This window comes from Trachypithecus francoisi, unplaced genomic scaffold, assembly GCF_009764315.1.
Source record: "Trachypithecus francoisi isolate TF-2019V2 unplaced genomic scaffold, Tfra_2.0 Lachesis_group10, whole genome shotgun sequence".
Lineage (NCBI taxonomy): Eukaryota > Metazoa > Chordata > Mammalia > Primates > Cercopithecidae > Trachypithecus > Trachypithecus francoisi.
This window is the reverse complement of record NW_022681455.1, coordinates 65958604-65980357: the sequence shown is the minus strand read 5'-3', so window position 1 is coordinate 65980357 and position 21754 is coordinate 65958604. Positions and strand designations below refer to the sequence as shown.

General features: G+C 34.5%; 1 protein-coding gene across 3 annotated transcripts in view; it reads right to left on the bottom strand.

The window, feature by feature from the left end:
* Positions 1–21754, bottom strand: part of ADGRB3 (adhesion G protein-coupled receptor B3) — a 771030-nt gene that overhangs the window by 455359 nt on the left and 293917 nt on the right. For all 3 annotated transcript variants that reach the window (XM_033217557.1, XM_033217558.1, XM_033217559.1), the window contains 4 exons: positions 21436–21597; positions 14114–14278; positions 1000–1164; positions 296–460 (listed from right to left, as the gene is read on the bottom strand). In XM_033217557.1, coding sequence (XP_033073448.1) covers positions 296–460; positions 1000–1164; positions 14114–14278; positions 21436–21597 — 657 coding nt within the window. The remainder of the gene's footprint in view (positions 1–295; positions 461–999; positions 1165–14113; positions 14279–21435; positions 21598–21754) is intronic.

Below are 21754 nucleotides of genomic sequence, written 5' to 3'. Positions count from 1 at the left end.
AATGTCAGCGACACTTCTTTATCTTCTCATTCATTTCTTACGTCTTTACATTTCCAGTACATATATCCCAAGGCAACTTGTTTTGTATTCTCCACAAACAAATATTTCACACGGAACAATTCTATGACACATAAACAGGGAATGCCCCACATAGTAGAGAAAAAAGTAAATTGCCACCTATCATTAGTAGTCCTTTAGTTGAGGAAGTATGACCCTTAACCAATGACAATATTTTTAAATCTTTTTTTTTCAGGTTACAAATGTTTCTTTTGAGATAAATTGGGTTCATTCTCACCAGGGCATCGCTGCTCACTGCATCTTCTCACTTCTTCACCCATTCCTTCACATTGCTGCCCTGTTATCACCGCACCCTGACAGGTCCTTATTCGCCTTTCCCAGCCACCATCACAGGACTTGGAACAACCACTCCAATGGCCCCAGTGATTCCACTGACCATTGGCTGAAAGAAATGTTTCATGGTCAATGTCAGTCGTCTACCACATACTGCTTTAAAAATTTTAAAATCTGAGAATGTTACTACCCCTTCCATTTTTGTTAATCTACCACTGTGAATAAACTTTATTCAAATATTTAACTTACAGGTCATATATAGAGCATTGAGATGAACAGTGTAAAAAAGTGCAAAAAGTGCAAGCTCAGTGCTAAACTTCCTCAAATGTATTCATAGTTCATCTCCTGAATTTTACTACTTTACTAGCATGGCATACAGTAGAATAAATTCTGGTATAATTGGCTTCATTAATAAACACACACACACACACACACACACACACACACACACATATATATATATATACACATATACAGTAGAATAAATTCTGGTATAATTGGCCTCATTAATAAACACACACACACATATATATATATTATATATATACTGATTATCTTATTTCATAGTTCTGGCATAGTTCTGACACATTTTATAATGTGCCCTTTATACGCTACGAGTGCCCATTATATGCAGGAATCAAGCCATACCTGTACATTCAGGGTTGTAGCACTCTCTGCTTTCTGCCCATGGCCCTCTGCATTCGGAGCCTCCATGGGCAGCTGCAGTGCACTGCCGGCTTCTCTGCTGAGTCCCATTCGAGCACGTTACTGAGCACTGGCTCCATGAACTCCACTCTTGCCACTGTCCATCAACTACCAAAGCAGAAAAAGAGACAGTATAAGGATATCTTCCAATAGGAGAGGCTGTACAGAAACTACCTGGTGAAACCACCCTTGAAGACGAACCCCATCAATGGACTATGAATTAATACAACGGAAGGTCACACCAGCATGAGATTTTATTAACTCCCCAAATATTATTACCTTATTTTCTCACTTTTATTTTCTTTTATATATCCAGCACATCTTTTTTGTTTTGTTTTGTTTTGTTTCGTTTTGGAGATGGAGTCTTGCTCTGTTGCCCAGGCTGGAGTATAATGGCACGATCTCAGCTCACTGTAACCTCTGCCTCCTGGGTTCAAGCAATTCTCCTGCCTCAGCCTCCCAAGTAGCTGGAATTACAGGTGCCCACCAAGACACCCCAGAATAATTTTTGTATTTTTAGTAGAGACGGGGTTTTACCATGTTGGTCAGGCTGGTCTCAAACTCCTAACGTTAGGTGATCCACCCACCTCGGCCTCCCAAAGTGCTGGGATTACAGGCGTGAGCCACTATGCCAGACCTCCAATATATCTTTTGATTCACTTATTTCTTCAAAAATATTTATTGATCACTCAAACATGCAACACATTGTGCTAGGAGATGAGGTACACAAAACAGTGAACAAACTAAATACTGAGCAAGACCTTATCGAGCTCATGTTTTAGAGAAATAACCCCCAGAAATAAACCAGAAATTGCATGCTAGATAAATCAATTACGTGGCAGTGTTGCAAAGGATAGTTTCAGGACATTGTGAGATAAGACTTTGGAAGGTCCAGAGAGTCTTCCTTGACAAACTGAAGCTTCAGGCAAGCCTTGAAGGATAATGAGAAAATACTTAGGATAAAGGTATGTTCCATGCAGAGGAATATACAAAGGTCTTTGGAAGAAGAATCATGGGCATTTCCAGGAACTGTAAGAAGGTCATTGTGAAAGGCATCTAGAGTGCTGGGTGAAGAGAGATTGCAGAAGTTTTAAAAAAGAGAGGCTAGATTTTGCAAAACTTTAATCAGCTGTATTAAGGATTTTGAGTATTATTCTCAGATGTTTAAGAAGCCATTGAACAATTTAAATAATAAATTCTATTATCAGATCTAGCGTAGGATTGAGGCCAAATTACAGAAGTTGGGAAGGATCTGAGTTGTGATGATGAGGCAGTGCAGATGCAATGTCTGGGAGAGATTAGAAAGTTACTAGGAATGGGTGGTGAGAAGAAACTGAAGAACTGGCCATGGGAGCTGAAGCAAAGAGAGGATCCAGGTGACTCTTAGATGGCTGTTTTCTGGTGACTGGAATTTAATATAGACTGCTGAGCTTGATTTATCTTTGGGAGATTCAAATTGAGATTCATGTATTCATTCATTCATATAACTTTTGAGAATCTATTAGTCATCAGACACTGTGATAGGTGTTAAGAAGATACACAGAAATAAAAGAATATAAATCCTAACCTCAAAAATTTTATAACTTAGGACATTCTGCATGCAAGCAGATAAATAAATACATAAATAAAAGTTTAAAGACAATGCCATGTTAACATGAAACATGAAGTATTTAGGCTTCAGAGGACATACTGCATCTGTTGGGGATGTAATTATAATAGACATAGAGTGCTGAGTTATGGATAATTTAGATCAAGTCAGCATTGACAAAGGCACAATCCCATATGCCACAAAATAGAAATGAGCAAAGGATTTAACCAAAAATACTTTCCAGATTAGAATGTGCAAACTAGCATGTAAATGTTATAAATGCATCAGTTTATGGAAGTCTACTTTTTTCCAATATCAGTTCATGGTTCTTAGTCAATTTGATCACACGTGAAAGAGAATTCACCACAAATCCAAAATTTCAAAATAAGCTAATATTGCTATGAAAATCCATCCAAATAAACAAGAAAGCCTGGCAGAATATAATAAGTACCTTCAACCTAACTTCAAGCCTAACATGTAGGTATTAAAAAGAGGTTGTTTAATAGGTATCTAGCTGTACTTAATAAACCCTTTATGAGATTTTATAAAAATCACAAAATGTCAATTTAATCATTCCATTAATGTAATTTTAGCATCTCACTTTATTAAAAGTACCTGATACAATCATATTGGCTATGTAGTCTATTTTCCAGACTAAAAAGAAAATTCTAGTGAAGCAATAGGATATTATAAATTATCAATTTCTCCTCTATTTTAGCTTTAAACATGAGTGCATTTTTCATTTCAGAATTTTTCTATTCAAAGATAACATTTATTAAGCTTGCAGTATGAAGCCTCACCATCCTAAGCATTCTGAGAAGGGTTTATAAAAAGAGATTCATGCCCTACGCCTTACAATCTATTTGGCAAAAGGATGTACAGTTATGCACACTATTGAGAACATTCAGAAAGAAAGCAGCACATTAACAAAGGTGAATTAGGTGCTGCTAAGCTAATCTTAGTGCTTAGTGACTAGAATAAAGGACTATGTGATGTCCTTAAGTATTCTGGCTTAAGGTAGATTTTGATTATGATTTATTATGAAAGCAATAGTTATATGCTTTCTGGCAAAGAGAGGAAAAGACTGTCTAGTGAAGATGTGATGTCTAGAATAAGCAAGTCAAATGTGGAAATCAGAGAGAAAACAATTTGGCAGGGGACTGTATTTCTATGAAGAATTAGGAAGGACCTTGCTGAGATGATATTAGGAAGAACAAGAACATCTATTTGTGAAGTGTTTTGCTCATCAGGCTTTTACTGAAGTAAGACTGCATCAATAATAAAAAAATGTTTTGAGACTTTAAATTCATATATTTATAGTTCTAGTTGTTCAATCCCTTCTGACCATGTACATATTCTGTGTTAATGTTAAAGCTTAAGAGTGAGTTAATATTAGAAATCTGAGGACAATTTGAGGTTCATTGCTACTATAAACATCCACAAAACATGTATTTTAGATGGGGTCAGTTTTGTTCACAAAGTCAGTAACAGAAAAAAATAATACAATCGAAGATGTATCAAGTGGGCATTTTTTGCGATTTTATTTTACACTGAGAACCAAAATATCCTTTTATTGAAAATTAATGGCACTGTTTTTTTTGCAAGCTTTTAAAATTATTTTAAATTATACTTTAAGTTCTAGGGTACATGTGCACAACATGCAGGTTTTTTACATATGTATGCGTGTACCATGTTGGTGTAATTACACTGTTATGAAGGAATTGGCTTGACAAAATAACTCATTGGATATAAAAAACAAAGGAGGAAAGGCCTAATATTTCTTTAGTGTGTCAAGTCCAAATCATTGAGAAAATAGATAATTGAAAAGTCAGGTAGGAGAGGAATATATAAATTTAACTTCAAAAACTAGACAACAGACTATATACACACACACACATATATATACATATAATATATACACACATATATACACAGACATTATATATATATGTTTATATATATATGATTTTTAGTGCCAAATATGAGACATTGTTTTATTTATAAGTTTTTCTTTTCAGTGATATTCTGGATTAAAAAAATATTAATGGATTTGTTTTACGGGTCATAGCCCCATAACACTTCTGGAAACAGTAGTGTCATTTTACTGAATGAGAAAAAAATAGAGAACAGGGAGGCTTTGGGGAGGTGGAAATTAGGAATTCTGTTTTGGATATTTAAGCATTTCCAGATAGAATTTGTGCATTATCTTTTAGGGATAAATGTAGAGAAATGTAAAAATAAAACCAATCTATCATATAATATATCTCTATTTCTTTTTTAATAACCACTCATCTAGGTTCTCCGAGACGTGAAGGAACAGCTTTTTTCTTGTTATCTGATGTTTAACTGGGGAGCTAAAGTGGGGAGGAAGCTGCTTGTCCTTCAAGCCTGCATCCAGCCTTGGCTTTTTTTATTTTATTTTGTTTTGTTTTATTTTATTTTATTTATTTTATTTTATTTTTTAATTATACTTTAAGTTCTAGAGTATATGTGCATGACTTTTTACCTGGCTCAGCAGCAAGGTAGTAGAGACAATCAATGCCTCTACCCACTCAATGCCTGTTCCTTGTGTATGGCTTCCTTCCAATATTTGTAAGAGGGACCTCTCGGGGCCATTGTAAACCTACGAATTTAAAAACACCTCAAAGCTTTCTTTCTGAAACTGTGTTTCTATTGAAAACAGATTCACATCTCAGCATTCTGTCAGAAAAGAGTTCCCTGGTAAGTTGGGAAAACGTAAACACTCCACAATCCCTCTCAGAGTCTCATAACACACACAGGAGTAAAGATTTATAGAGAATTTAGTCTGTGATTGGCATTGCTCAACTGCACCACGGGGGAGCTGTGGTGATTAGGACTGGCTAAGCTGTGCTCTTATGAACATATAGTCTGGAGGCTGTAGTGGGGGCAGATGATAAACGAACAAAATGAATAAACCAGAGCGTTTCACTAGAGGTGTTACGAAGACAACGTGATAAAGAGGGTGATGCGACAGGGAGTGCTCAGGCAGTCTCAGGAGAGGACGATATTGGAGCTGAGTCTGAATCACTGCACAGAGCCAACTCTTAATTTCCACTTCGCCAAAGCCTCCCTGTCCTCAATTTTTTTCTTATTCAGTAAAATGACACTAGGGTTTCCAAAAATGTTATGGGGCTGAGGACTGTAAAATAAATTCACTAATAATTTTTTTAAAATCCAGAATATCACTGAAAATAAAAATAAAAAATGAAACAATGTCTCATATTTGACACTAAAAAATATTTTACATGTAAAATATCTGTTGTCATGTGAAGGTCTGTGTTCAGGAACAGAGAGAAGGCTGGGGCTTTTGGGGATCCTGGAAAAGGAGAGGTGGCAAGAGATGGGTTCAGATGCTGCGCAGAAGCCAGATCTTATAGGGCCCTATAGGCCATGCAACCAGGGAAGATGCAAAGTATGAGAAGATTTTAAATTAAGGAAGTGATAAGATATAATTTACATTTCAAAACTTAATATTGTGGTTTTGTGTAGAACGGATGGTACAAGGGCAAGAATGGGTACTGTGAAATATTGAGGGACTACACTGTATATAGTCCAGAGACAGCTGACAGTGGGCATAGAAAAAATGTGGATGGATTTACAATGTTTTCTGGATGTAGAGGCAGGTTTGTGGTAGGGTATAGAAAAGTAGAAAATCAAGGTTGACTTTTAGGATTTTAGCTTAATCAAATAGGTAAAGGGTTCATCATTTTATTGAACTGTGTTAGACTAGTGTTCAACAATTTGGGTGTATACAGCTCTTAAATCAAAATTTCTATTTTTTTGATGTTAAATTTGGAATGCTATTTTAGACACGAGGCAAGTACTGCAATGAATTTTGCAAATTTATTTCTCAAATTTAATTGAAATGCAATCCCCTAACTACTTCTTTTTTTAATTCATAGAACACCATTTAATAAACACTGAACTAGAATACATAATTTCTTCTCTCATATGTAGCCAGGTCAGAATCAACACTTTCTTAGGCTGTTTCAATTCCTCTTCTTTCTCATCAGAAGCACTTGCAGTTGGATTCTTTTTTCTTAATGTTAGTTTTCAATTTAAAAACTCCAAAAGTCTATTGCTTTCTGAGCCATTCTACAAAAGTGGCTAAGAATCAAGAACAATAAGGCTGTGTTTTGAAGCTGGGAGAATGCTGAGAGATCAGCCTGCCTTACCCTCCTGTAACATGCTTCCTTATATACCAAAGTCATACTGGGGACAATTAGAGTTTCTCCTCAGCAGTGTGACAAATTACCATATTTTCTGAAACTAGAAGAGTTAAAACTGCAAAGACTAAATTGCTAGGTTCCTGGGGTTGACTTTGTGATATGAACCTCCTCTTGCCATACATATGGAGTTGCAATTGGGCTCACTTTGAAGACAAAATTGCCTTCTTTATACAAGAGCCAAATTAAATTTCAAAATATATTTTAATAAATATATTGTTTTCAGTCTATTTTTACATCCTTACCAGTAAATGTTGACAACTTAGAACAGGTTAGATAAAAAGAACCACAAATTGGATTATGTTGTGAATATTTTGGATAATAAAACTAGCATTTCAGCAACTGTTCTGGGTTGAGTATTCTTGATTGATTAAGTCATAGGTAGGAAAGAATTAAGGGGGGGGGGAATTTTGGATGCTGGCTTTAAAGTTATTTCATTTTGTGATGCCAAATTTGGAGAGTTCAGATTTGCAGTGAGTTGGGAGTTACCCAGGGATCTGCAAAGACTCTTTCGGTACACAAGACTGAAATGTGCAAGAGTCCAGCTTCTGCCCAGCATAGTAGCTCATGCCTGTTATCCCAGAGCTCTGAGAGGCTGAGATGGAGGGATTGCTTGAGGTATAAGTTTAAGATCAGCTTGGGAAATATAGTGGGACCATGTGTCTACAAAAATAAAAAATAAAGTTAGCAGGGTGTGGTATTGCACACCTGTAGTCTCAGCTACTCAGGAGGCTGAGGTGGGAGGATGCTTGAGCCCAGGATTCCCAGGTACAATGAGATATAATCATGCCACTGCACTCCAGCCTGGGTAACAGTGCAAGACCCTGTCTCTAAAAAAGCAGAGTACAACCTCTTGCTTTGGGCATATGTTGAAAAGCAAAAATCTGTCTTCCATTTGCCATTTTAGAGTAAACTACATAGGAGGAAAATAAAAATGCAACATCACTTTTTTTTTTTTTTTTTTTGAGATGGAGTCTCGCTCTGTGGCCCAGGCTGGAGTGCACTAGCGCAATCTCTGCTCACTGCAAACTCCGCCTCCCAGGTTCACACCATTCTCCTGCCTCCGCCTCCAGAGTAGCTGGGCTATAGGCGCCCGCCACCATGCCCGGCTAATTTTTTGTATTTTTAGTAGAGACGGGGTTTCACCGTGTTAGCCAGGATGGTCTCGATCTCCTGACCTCGTGATCCACCCGCCTCGGCCTCCCAAAGTGCTGGGATTGCAGGCGTGAGCCACCGCGCCTGGTCCAAATGCAACATCATTTTTAAAAATTAGAATTAAAATATAACCAAGTGATAATAGTAAGGCTAACAAGGATAAAAAAAGTAGGTAAGTTAAAGTTTGAATGAGAAAAAATACTAAATAGTAAAAGAAAGCAAGCCAAGATTAATCAAGACACAATTAATTTACAAATCTTTTAAGTTAAGAATGGAAAAAACACTGGAATAATGCCCAAAATCTAAAATGACATAAAACAAATATAATTGTCGTACAACAGGCTAGAAGGCTAAGAAGATAAAATCCATATCAATTAAAGAACAGGTTAATGAGGCAGCATTTGACTTACAAATTATAACAACCTCATGCAAACACAATCAGGGACCTTTGAACCAAGTTCCAGCAAATGTTTAGAATCTTCCCACTCACTGTCTTCACCAGAGAGGCTCCCTGCAGAGAGATGGAGGGCAAGGCATTCTCCCATAGATGCTGCAGACCAGAATTTTAGGTTCATAGGAGACTGAAGCCTTTTTCTCTACATGACAGAAATATCTGGGTCCATCTGTTTCTAAGGACCTACTCTTAGGTGATTCTTTCTCTCTTCTTAGGGTTTGTAAGAGTATGAAATACATCTGGAAACTGCAACATGGCAGCATCCCTCTGGTAGGGTTTAGGCTCCCAGTAAAGCATTTCTCAAATGCAATTGGATAGGTGTGACACTGCTCAGCCCAACAGACTGACACAGCCTGTATGAAAGTACTTCTTCCTAGCACAAACCTGGCAGAAGAATCCCTGTGAGTCTATGACTAAGACAGTAGAGCCCAATAATTATCATAATATCCCTGGTTTATTTGACCTATTTCTTCCAGAATCCCTTCATTTTAATGTAATATCTTCATATAAATCATTAAAAAATCCTCTACTTTACATTGATTTTTATACTATACAAAGTATTTCTACCTAATTATAATAATATGTCAATTCTGTAATATAGAGGGGTAATTAATACTGACTCTATTTCACAAAAAAAGGAAATTGAAAAATAGAATATATAAATTGTCCATGTATTTTAATTAAGGATTGGGACTGAATTTTAATCCACGTCTTCTGAATCACAGACCACTCTTTGTCCCACTGAATCATATAATTAAATCCATATATATATATATTTCAGTATATAAGTGAAGACTTATTTACCTACAGAACTTTCATTTATTTTAGTCTTTAATCTGTCACCCAATTATTATTTATCCTTGTACCTTATATTATTGATACTCTACTGCATGGAAACATATCAGATGGAGAAATGTCCACACTGAAAACAGTAAGAACTAAACTTAAATCATTAGCTTCTCTAATATTCAACTACTGACTAGGGGAAAATATTACGATAAAGTAAAAAGCTATAAAGAAAATTAGTATAAAACTTCAGGCTTTTAACTAAGATCTTAAGCTTTTTATGTTCCCTGAAGTGTTTAATTTTGGAAATGGTTATATAAATTTTATTTTGGGTATATATATCTATATAATTTTAATGGCAGTCATACTGGAAAATGCAACTTTCCATTATGTGCGACACTTTTCTCCTGTTAAATATTAATAAAAATCAAGACCATTAAGGACAGTGGGTTCTAAAGTGATCAAATCACCCTAGAGGGGCAATCACCATAAAAAGATACTTACAGCTAGACCTGATTAGCAGCTTGCCTGATGCCCACAGAAAAACTATTATCTAGTTAGACCTAAACCATGTCAGAAAACATCAATAACATACAATGACACTTAAGAGACAAAAACAAAGTCATAGTGCAACTCACAAGGTACCAAACATTCTTCTTTCTCAGCTAATATGAGTGACTGCTATTTCTTTACCAATTATGGCTGGTCTTCCAGCCACAATTTATTAAGGTATCCAGATAAATTTATTATCTGGATAATTTATTAAGGTATCCAGCCATAGAATTGGCACACCTTCCAAACAGCATCCAGTTCAGAACAAAGGCCGCTCGCTTCCTCAAACCCTCTGCCAAATCACTTAACACAAGCTCAGATCCCTTAAGTATTTCAAACGCTCCATTGCTGAGATCCCCACAGTTCCCTATGTTAGCTTCCCCTCATTCTGGAGAGTAACAAATTCAGCTAGGTCAACTGCAGGTGTGCTTCTGATGAACTTTGGTTGAAGGGCGTTAACATAATACTACTAATACTTTCACAGTATTTACTCCCTATCAGGTTCTCTACCTTACAGCATCTCACAAAGTCTTATGAAGTGAGTATTACTATTGTCCCCATTTTGCAGATGAATAAACTAAAGATTAGATGAGTGACATAATTACATTGAAAGAAAAAATCTACATTTAAATATGTGATCTCTTGCAAAAGTCCAAGATCACTCTGCTTGGTCACATCAATGTATTATGAAACAGACATAGAAAATGTCCTTTAAATATTGGGATATTAGAAATTTGGATATGTTAATGTCAAGAAAATCCACTTAATTGTAATTTTTTGGTTTCCACCAGGTATAGAGTTGCATGGAGAGAAAAACAGAAAATAAAAGAAAATTTATTTATCCTCAAATATGTAAATTATTAATTGAGAATTGACTTAGTAATGGTCAATTGACCAATATTAAAGAATTGACCATTATTAAGTCAATTCTCAATTAATGACTACAATGAAAATCAGAGAAAATAGAAAACATATTGGACCACCAGAACTTTGGTGAGATAAGTAAAACAGACCACAAAGACCATTGAACACACATATACACACACAAACACACACCTTTCCATAATATTTTAATTATTAGTATAGAATACAAAAGAAAGAATAGGCCATTTTATGCTTATGAGCCAGGGAATTCCTTTTGTTGCTCTATGCCTCTTGCCCGTCTTGTTTCGTCCGTATCAGCTCCCTGTTCTCAGACATGGGATGCAAATCAGTAACTAACAACTCAGACTAGGAAACACTATATCTTCTTTTCCTTTCTCCTTATATGGATCGCAGGCAATGGTTTTCTCTCACCTCAAAAGAAGTGGGAGGAAGTTGTACATTGACTCAACAAGGAATCTGATAGCAAATTATCTACTTATAGGTATATATTAAACTCTCAATACATAAAAGTATTTCATTATTTGATATAAACAATGCATGTCATTCCTACATAGTGTCTATTTCATTAGAGTGGTTTCATACAGTTTCTTAAAAGCAGGAAGCTTTAAGACTGTAATGCTGTTTTAACATTATCCCACAGAAAAATCTCACTGCCCACTATTACCACAGCCCATCCTGTCAAATCCTGCAAAAGTAGTGAGTAGCGGGAGACAGTTTGTGGTTTTGCCTGTTTTTTCTGTCCTCTTGTCCACACTCTAGCACAGGTCCTGATCTACATTCTTCGTTACCGATGTACTACCTATCATAGCTTTATTCTTAATATGATAGCTTAGGGATATCATGTAGGATGGTTAGAAAAAATGTTGCCTGAAACCACTGAATCTTCAAGTTACCCTCTTTCATTGAAGCTAGCATATTTACATGAGGTTTTCAGAAGTGCATTCAACTTTGCATATGCTTATGTCTGAATCTTCTGAATGGAAAGTAAAACTTCTGAAATCAGGGACTATATATACTTTTCAGCAGTGCCTTACATCTAGTTGACAGTTAATAATGCTTTCATATCCAGTGAAGGTGCCTGAGTTTAGCTATAAGATGATGAGTTCTAAAGTTAATTTCAAATGTTTCCATCAAATAAACCTACATATTTTAAAATCATAACGTCATTTTTTGGGGCACAGCCTAGAAACTTAAAAAGAATCCTAGTTAGTTATTAGAGTTCGCTTTCAGATACTAAGTTCATAGGGATACAATGTGATAAGAATTTTACATCTTTTATGATGCAACTAAATTCAAGAATGAAAATAACGGAAGTCAGAAATGGCACATGATACATTTAAGTACTCAAGGATATGCCCATATGCTCACTGATGAGAGAATATGAGCTAGGCCACATTTAAAAATAATATAGTCATAATGCACAAAAATAAAGGACCTACATGAAAGAAAGCCATCTGATTTTGTTGGACTAAGAGTGCTTCCAATGATAAGATACTACTACGAATATCCAAGTAGCTTAAAAACTTGGTTACTACTTGAGTGATAAAGTTCCACAACTGTATCAACTTAAAAAATGAGTTTTCACATCTGAACTCTAACATAGCCTCTCTACTGATATCCAAGGATTTTGCTCCTAGAAAAGCTAATGGAGAGCAGACTATGAGACACTTGGTTCACAGTATTTTAACCGATCAATGCCATTTTTATGTTTGTATTTATGGAGTCCAGCTGACATAAAAGAAGTAACAAAAAAGTATTTAAAAAGTTTCTATAGTTAGTTCTTGTCTTTTATTTCCCCATATTGTCTATTTCTTTGCACTCCATGGACAAATAAGAGTAAACTATATTTGACTGTATGCAAATGTTACAGCTCAGTATTGAAAAAAATGAAAAATATAAAAAAAAATAAACTTTTCCAAATCTTTGTTGAAAGCATAAGGCATGACTACATGTGTGTGTTTCTGCCTGCCTGTGTGTTTATAGAGAGAGAAATAAGAGAGGATGTTACTGATCTCATAAATAGATTTTCTAGTACTGGTTAACAAATAACTAATCATGGTTTTGACCCTCTAATATTCATAATTGCACAAATATTAACTCATAAGTTATATTCATAATTCACAGAATTCATAAAATTTTAGGAAATAATTATATTAGTCAGTAAAATAATATAATTACAATTATTTGCCTTCATCTTTAATTCTATGTCATTAAGTACAGCAACCTAGTAGTCCTTCTCTGAAGGGAACAATTAATCTTGTTAGATGACTCTTGCATATCTACACATTGGATTGTTTTCATATTCTTAACGTTTTATATATTTAAAACTTCCAGAAGGACTTTGAAGTATTATTTCATAGTTCAGGACATTAACTTGGGGGTATTCAAAGGGTCAGTGGGACTGAGGGTGAGTTGCAGGATTTATTTGGAGGACAACAGTACTGGGATCTGAGCTATGTTGCTTGCATGCAGAATATGTAACTAAATGGGCTAATGAGAAAATCTCCCCAAGAAGACAGCGATTACTTATATTGATCTTTGCCATCTTAGCCTTTGCAATTCTCCATTCATGTCTCTTTCTTTAAAATGTGTCTTTGCTGGCCCTGAGAGATTATATAATCTATGTGTGTGTATTTTCTCCCATAACTTGTAAGTCCTTTGAAGCTGGACATTATTCTTATTTATTTTGGAGGAATTTGTTTGATGTTTGAATAAACTAAATGACAGCATTGTGAAGGCTTCCCTCTAGCATAATGGGTGAAATTAATTATCAAGGATAGATAAAATAGAATAGAAACATTTTAAAGGAAAGAAAAATTTAAGATAACATAAATATACTCTAAGAACAGACTGTATAGTCTTCATAATCCCATAAAGATTGTGAATTGTTTATAATTTAGCCATTTTATGCATCTAGCAAGAGATCTAGAAAGTCTGATTCCCTAGCAAATATTTTTATACATGGTCAGTGGTACATTGCCACTCCCTAATTGAATGAGTGTAAATGAATACCATAGGAAGGACTGGCTCTAAATCAGATCTCTCTAGTTTCAGTGGGAAGGCAATAATTAATCTCAAGTCTTTAGGATTCCTTGTGATTTTCCCAGAAGGAAAAAGCAAGTGCAGATAAAAATCTTAGTGGAAAACATTAATATACACATTTGTAGAAATATAATAAAGATTAATGTTGACTGACACTAAAGGACATATTCTATACCACTACATATGATAGAATCAAGAAAAGTACTCAGTTTTAGGCAAGATACAATGAAAAGGACACATTTTCCAATGTGACTGAATGAAGGTTGTACTCTTAATATTTCTTGTGTACAATAGGAATCTTATAAAAAGCACATAATGCAAAGATAACCAAATGCAGAATAGGCTCACCTGGGCAAAGAGCAATATTACAAGGCTTATGATGTGTTTCAGGTCCTTCACACGGCCTTCCTCCATACTGAGGAGGTGTGCATGACCTTGTTCTTGTTCTTTGGCCTCGACCACATGTAAATGAACATAAACTCCATGGTGACCATTCCTCCCATACTCCGTGTACTGTAATAAAGCAAAGAAGCTTCAACAACAAAAGCAGAGAAGTAAAATCAAAGATTATTTTCTTTATAATTAAAAAACAAAACTCATTAAATAGACAAATATGAAGATATTTTAAAACACAGTTGAGATAACATTCTTGTCATAAAATATAATTATTAATTTAAAAATTCATTAAAATAATGAACAATTGCATGTGCTTTTTTCTGCATTTTAACAGTTATTCATGTCATAAATTTTAAACCATTCCTTATATTTAATGGAAATACACCTCTCTCCCTCATGGTAAAACAGTCACAAATTATTTTTAAGTTAAAGTAATATCAGCTAGTAATACAGAAAACTAAATCTCTTATAACAGAGATAATCTCCTAGAGTTAAGTTTTCATTTAGATAGCCAAAGCCCAACATAATTCTCCTAACATTTATAAAATTTGGGGATTAATGATTTTTATTATGTTAGAAAATTTAAAAATCTGAAAATTGAGGGTGCATTTAACTTTTAACATCACATTTTAGAAAATATATTTTTTGCCATTTAAAAATTTGGGTTTAAAGTTACCACATTTTGAATAAAAAGAATTTCAAACAGAGTATCTACTCACATAAAATATTCCTCTTATCTCTGTTTCAAAATGAATGGAAAATACGATAATCTCTTTTTAACGCCCATGAAACCAGAAGATGCTTTTCCTCCTCTAACAACTTGGTAGAACTGGAAATCTACCTAATTTATATAAATTTCTAAAGAAAATAATTATGCTTAACATAAATATGAATATATCAATTATTCAAACATACTACTACAAGGAATTCACAATTGATCTTAAATAACATAATTTGTGTTCTTTCATAATAACCACTGTGAATAAATATTGTTATATTTTACAAAAGACCATCAAGATTCAGTGTTTAGTCCAGGTGTGGTGGCTCATGCATGTAATCCCAGTGCTTTCAGAGGCCAAGGTGGGCAGATCACCTGAGGTTAGGAGTTCGCGACCAGCCTGGCCAACATAGTGAAACCCCGTCTCTACTAAAACTACAAAAATTAGCTGGACATGGTGTTGTGTGCCTGTAGTCCCAGCTGCTCAGGAGGCTGAGGCAGGAAAATCACTTGAACCTGGAAGGCGGAGGTTGCAGTGAACTGAGATCAGGCCACTGCACTCCAGTCTGGGCAACAGAGTGAGACTCCATCTTCCAAAAAAAAAAAAGATTCAGTGTTTGATCCCTTCCCTGCATGGTAAAATCACCACTCTCATCCTAATTCTTAATACTTGAGACAATATGTAATAGCACCCTAACAGACAATATCAATAAAAAGGCATGAGAAAAAAATGTGCTTTTTGTTCAAAAGCCCCTTTCTTGATGTTGAACCTCTAATCTTGCTATACTCTTAGAAGTTCAAGTGGCCAGATGTTTGATATGACACCCACAGATATGATTAAGGGGAGTAGAAATTTATAGAGGAAAATGACCCCCCCATTTTTTTCTTTAACATTGGTAAGGGTAAGCACAGGCCCATAAAAAGTGGCAGAGGAAATATGCAAGTAAATACATCTAGAATCTTCTTCATATGTATGCTTACCAAGTTGTTACTTTAGAAACACATATAGGATACCTTAATTGTGAGATATCCCTTCCCCTTCTATTGGTGTTATTTATTTGCCTAAATTGGTTGTGATAGGATGTTTAAACATTGAAAAAACAGCCAATAGAAATATCCAATGTAAAGCTCTTTAACAGTCTGAGAACCTTGTTGGGAAATACAGTTTTAAAATAATATGTAGGAAAAAAAAGAGAGCGAGAAAAAATAAGATGTTTTACTTTTTCCCATAAAATTTTGGGAAAACCAAAGCCAATTTATATCCATTGATATAAAAAAGTAAGTCTATATCTAGCTCTAGTAAAACTCTATATATATATGATGTATATACTACATATATGTATGTATATATGACCAATTATGGCAAAATAGTTTAAAAGTACTTACATTAATGTATTTTGGTATATTAAATGAATATTTTTATAAACTATTACATTTATTTCCAATTACCAATATTTCTCCTAAAACAACCTTTTCTCCTCCTACTTTAAATAACTTTTCTCCTCCCATTTTAAAAACCTTTTCTCTTCCTATTTTCTCCTCCTATATAAAAAGTTAATGATGCTATATAAAATTCATATTGCTGCTTCTGTTCATTTTTTTTCTGTCAAATCATACTGTTCTATATGCATTGCACAATCCCAGAGAAAAAGGAAGGTGCTAAATTGGCATATTTTCCTCCATGAATCTCAAAAAATGTTGATTAACCTTGATGGCTTCAATTATGAAACTGGAATCTTCACAAAATTAATGTTACTTAATACTTTCTAACAGTCTTTATGGCTACATGGTAAAATTTCATGACTCATTCACATCATTTTTAAAACTTTTTTTTTCATTTGAAAAGGATACAAATCATTAACAATATTATTTTAGATACTATTTAGTAGAAAATTATAGTACATACTGTATAATGTTTATAGATGCTATTCATAAGATTAATGTTAAAGATTAGACATTTTTATTTTAACGGCAAATTGTTATTTTTTTATTTTGCAGTAAAACATGAGAATCTGTAAATGATCTAGTTCATTTAAAATGATCCTAATAAAACAAATATATTTAAATTAAATTCATTCATTTTTACAGTTTTCCTCCTTAGCTTAGGCACTAGCTATATTATTATGTCTCTTTTTGTGATAACTAGATGAAATGAAGAATATGCAATACCTGAAATATATTACAACCATATTTTGAAATAAACATATATACATTTTCTTATGATTTAGATTGAGCTGTACATAAAATAAATGAAAGGTTTTATTTTATTCTATTTTGTTTATTTTATTTTGAGACAGAGTCTCACTCTGCCACCCAGGCTGGAGTACAGTGGCACAATGTCAGCTCACTGCAACCTCTGCCTCCCAGGTTCAAGTGATTCTCATGCCTCAGCCTCCTGAGTAGCCAGTATTACAGGCGAGCACCACTGTGTCTGGCTAATTTTTGTATTTTTAGTGGAGACAGGGTTTCACCATGTTAGCCAGGCTAGTCTCGACCCCAGGTGATCCGCCTGCCTCGGCCTCCCAAAGTGCTGGGATTACAGGCGTGAGCTACCACGTCCGGCCAGGTTTTATTTTTTAAGAAATAAATGAATATAAGAACTGTAACATGTACAAAAAATAAAATTCAAAAGCATTCATTAGCTTGCAGAAACTTCTTCTACAGGATTAAAACACATATAGAGTACACCAGTGGCTCTCAGCCAGTGGCAATTTTGCTTCCCAGGTGACATTCGGCAATGTCTGGAGACATATTTTGTTGTCACAACTTGGGGGAAAGTGGGGGGGCTACTGGCATCTCATGAGTAAGGGCCAGGTATGCTGTTAAACATTTAAAAATACACAAGATGGACTCCCCCCAACCAAGACTTACTGGGGTCAAAATGTCAGTAGTAATGAAGTTGAGGAGCCCTGGAATAAACCATAAAATTGTAATTCAACTAGGGCAATAAATTGTGCTGTTGAATGTAGAGCTCTATTTTTATCAATTTACTTTCTGTTTATGTCTATTGTTTTTTACTTTGAGTAATAAAGGCTTTTGAAGAGAGTACAATGTCAAAGTAAAAATTCTGCTAAAGGTCAAATATCTTAGGATCCATACTGAAGTAACATATTGCATAATTTAATTAAGGCAGACTTCTGAAATTTGAATATGGGTGAATGATCAATAATTTATAACACTATTGATTCACTTTTTTAGCACAAATAAATATTATCTCTAATTCTATAATTCCACACATTTTGTGCAAAGTGACTTTAATATTCAATTTGTTCATTTATTGTGTCATTTTCATTAATTAAATGCCAAATACATTTGAGTGTCCAAAGTGTGATTAAATCAGTTACTGATTTCTGAGTTAATTTTCTTTTTGGGAATTTATTATTTTAGGAAGATATTTCTACTGTTTGAAACATTACATTTTAAAAATTCACTTTTTATCACGATTTTCAGGATCTATTAGATTGCAAAGTAAGTATATATTTACCAGCACAACAAATAATAAAATAAAACATTTGAGCACAAAATATTTCATCACAAATACCATAACCAGATGAAAAATATTCCAATTTCTTATAGTGGGGAACTTATTCTGTATTTTTAGTTTGCTAAATTATCCTTTATGCTTGGAAAATTAAAAATAAATCAACAAAACTGTTCTCATTTTCTTTACTTCAACATTCTGAACTAAAACAATGATTAAAAGATAAACTTGTTCTCAACGGTACTATTTAATCAAATTTAGAAAGAAAAAGACTTCATGCATATAAAGGTGAAGAGGAGCTAGCAATTGGTATGTAGTTCTATAAGTGTAAGGGTAAAAGGGTTTTTGAGTCATTTGTGCCTAGTGTTCCATTATTGGAACACAGCATGTGGGAGTTATTTATATTCTACTGCTCAAGGTCATCACCAAGATCTGATTTTTCAACTTCAAAAATTTGCAACCTCAGGCATAAATGGGGAAGACAAACTTCAAATTAAAAATCTTTAAATTATGGAATATTAGATAGCCTTCTGGACATCAGACACTGTGAAAAAGTGGGTTTGGCAGTTCTGTGTGAGAGAAGCGCTCTGATCCCACCACAGATGTTCTCTGTGAAGGCGTTAATAAGTGGTCTCTGGTAGAAAGATGGCAACTTGCATATGTCATCCTTATAAATGTGCATAACTAGTGGCTGGGAAGTAGGCTGTGAATGGAAAATTTGAGAACACTTTCCAACCTACTCAGACTCACATTTGGAGATCCATTTGCCATAATACTATCCTTGTGTGTTGAAAGCGTATTGGCTATTCAAACACATGCTTAGATAAATTTATATTTCAAGTTACAGCATAATTCTTTATTGATATTTTTCTCATTATCAAGGACAGAAAACTTGATCCTGGATCTCCTTAAGTCAATACCGTAAGTATGGAACAGCTTTTAAGTATTCATCCCAGAAAACCCACTCTACCCACACCCAAATGAAAATAAGTATCTACCCTTGTGAGATGAAGATTTCATTTCTAAAACATGTTGGTCAAATGATATGTAACCACAGTTAGATAGGAGGAAGAAATTCTATTATAGGAGGAAGAGATCTCAAATTCTATTATAGGAGGAAGAGATCTATTATACCGCATGGTGACTACGGTTAATGACTATCTATTGTATTCTTAAAAAATGTAAAGAGAGTGGATGTTAAATGCTCTCAGCATAAAAATAACAACTATATGTAGTAAGACATTTGTTAGTTAGATTTAACCATTTCACAACATTTGATATATATATATATAATGTATATGTCATGTACAACATGACCTCAAAATATCATGTTGTACAAGATAAAAACATACATGTTACCTGTCAGTTAAAAAATAAAATAAAATCCCCAGATCCTTACTTCTACTTGTTTTCCTTGTGTTGCCGAATGTACCTAGAATCTGTCTGCTCTATGAACCTTGTTTTTAATCATATTTTTCATCTTCTTCCCCCTCACAAACTCCTTAAACATCTTTTCTTATGAATCTTTTTAGTTTTTACTTCATGCTTTTTTCTTTCTCTAGTTTAATTCCCACTGAGCCTCACTGATTCTTCTTGTTCTTAGTGGCAATTATTGCTCTTTCCCAGTTAATTCTGCCTTTCTTTCATCATAGGATTCAGTTCTCTGCCATGCTTAACTTTTAATTCTACCTTCATCTACTGCTTTGTTACCTCCTAATTCTATTCTAAAGGGATCGCCCACCTCATTGCATCATTCCTCCATCTTCTGCCCACCACTTTCTTTACCTTTTATTTCCTCCACACTGTCCTTTTTTTATTGTGATAAAAAGCACATAATGTAAAATTTACCATTTAACCAATTTTTAGTCTACAACTTAGTAGTATTACCTATATTCATAATGTTGTGAAACAGATATTCAGACTTTTTCATTTTGCAAATCTGAAACTCTACAACCATTAATAACTCTCTGACTATCTTTTAATCAATCCCCTTTGCACATTCTGCTGGAAAACTGACATTATTCCTGCTCTTACTCCATGCCACCCACTCTCTACTCTTGCTTTTAGCAACTGTGGAGTCAGCCATCTCTAGAAATTGAACTTAATGAGAAACTTCTAAGCACAAGCTAGCAGATGAAAGGCTGCTGCAGTACAAGTCATTTTCTTTACACATGTCCCCTTTTGGAGGTCCCTGGAAAGGCTGTGAATGCAAGTCCAGTGTCAATTGCAGCTGTCAGTATGTTTATAGTCACTCATCCACCACATAAATGGTTAGACAAAAAGATAAATCTGGAGATTTGTAACATCATGTGCTTTGAACTTTTGGAAACAAAGTCCAGAGTCCTATTGTTACTTATTTTTACATGAAAGTCAGTGGTCTGGGAGGGAGAAATGTCTATAATATGCATGCATGCATCAACTGAAGAACAAAATTGTGATGTAACATGGAAAATCTGACACTAAGTGGGCATGCTATTGTTAATGCTTCATTTAACATTAAAGATCTCTCTTTCTCCCTCTCTGTCTCTCTTTTCATTAAGTTTCATTTAAGTTTACAAAGCAGTGGATACCTCTGATGACGAAAGTTACTTGAATGAAATAAAATAACAAAAAGTTATTTGGTCAGGGACACTCTTTTCTTTGATAGAGTCAGATAAGTGATAGAAAAACTGCTGACTGCCTGACAGACTATGTCAACCACTGCCTTAAGACATGAATATACATCATATTTTTAGTATGTAGGCAGATTACATTTTTCCTCAAGAATTCAATTGAACATTTTCACCATCTAAAATACAGAAAAGATATTTGAACCTTAAATACTCTTAGAAGTAGATACACAGATTAGAAACTGATATTTGCAGTGAAGAGGGAGTCATTTACCTAATTTCTTGACTGCTTTAAAAGCAGAAATAATCACACACATCTTAAAATATTACAGTTGAATAATAATTACACTTATCCACTCTAATCAAAATGCCTATACCCATTTCATATGAAAATAACAAATTGTTCCAAATGCGTAGCATGACACAATTCAATAACATCCACAGTTGTAGGTGCTGCTAACACTACCTGGACAGAGGGCAGTGTTATTGCAAACCCTTGATTCTCTTAATGGGCCGCTGCAGTGTGTCCCGTAAGGTGATACACAAGTTCTGGTTCGCACCTGCGACCCTTGACCACAAGTAACTGAACATGTGCTCCACTGGGACCACTCTTCCACACCAGATTCACCTGCGTGCAAGACAACAAATAAACATGAAATACTGTCTTAAGTTTTCATCTAGTAAGCATTATACCAAACTGACATTATGACATGCAAGAATAATTTAAATGTAAAAATATGACCATACATCAAAAGGTACATGAAAACATTTCAGAGAAAAATGAA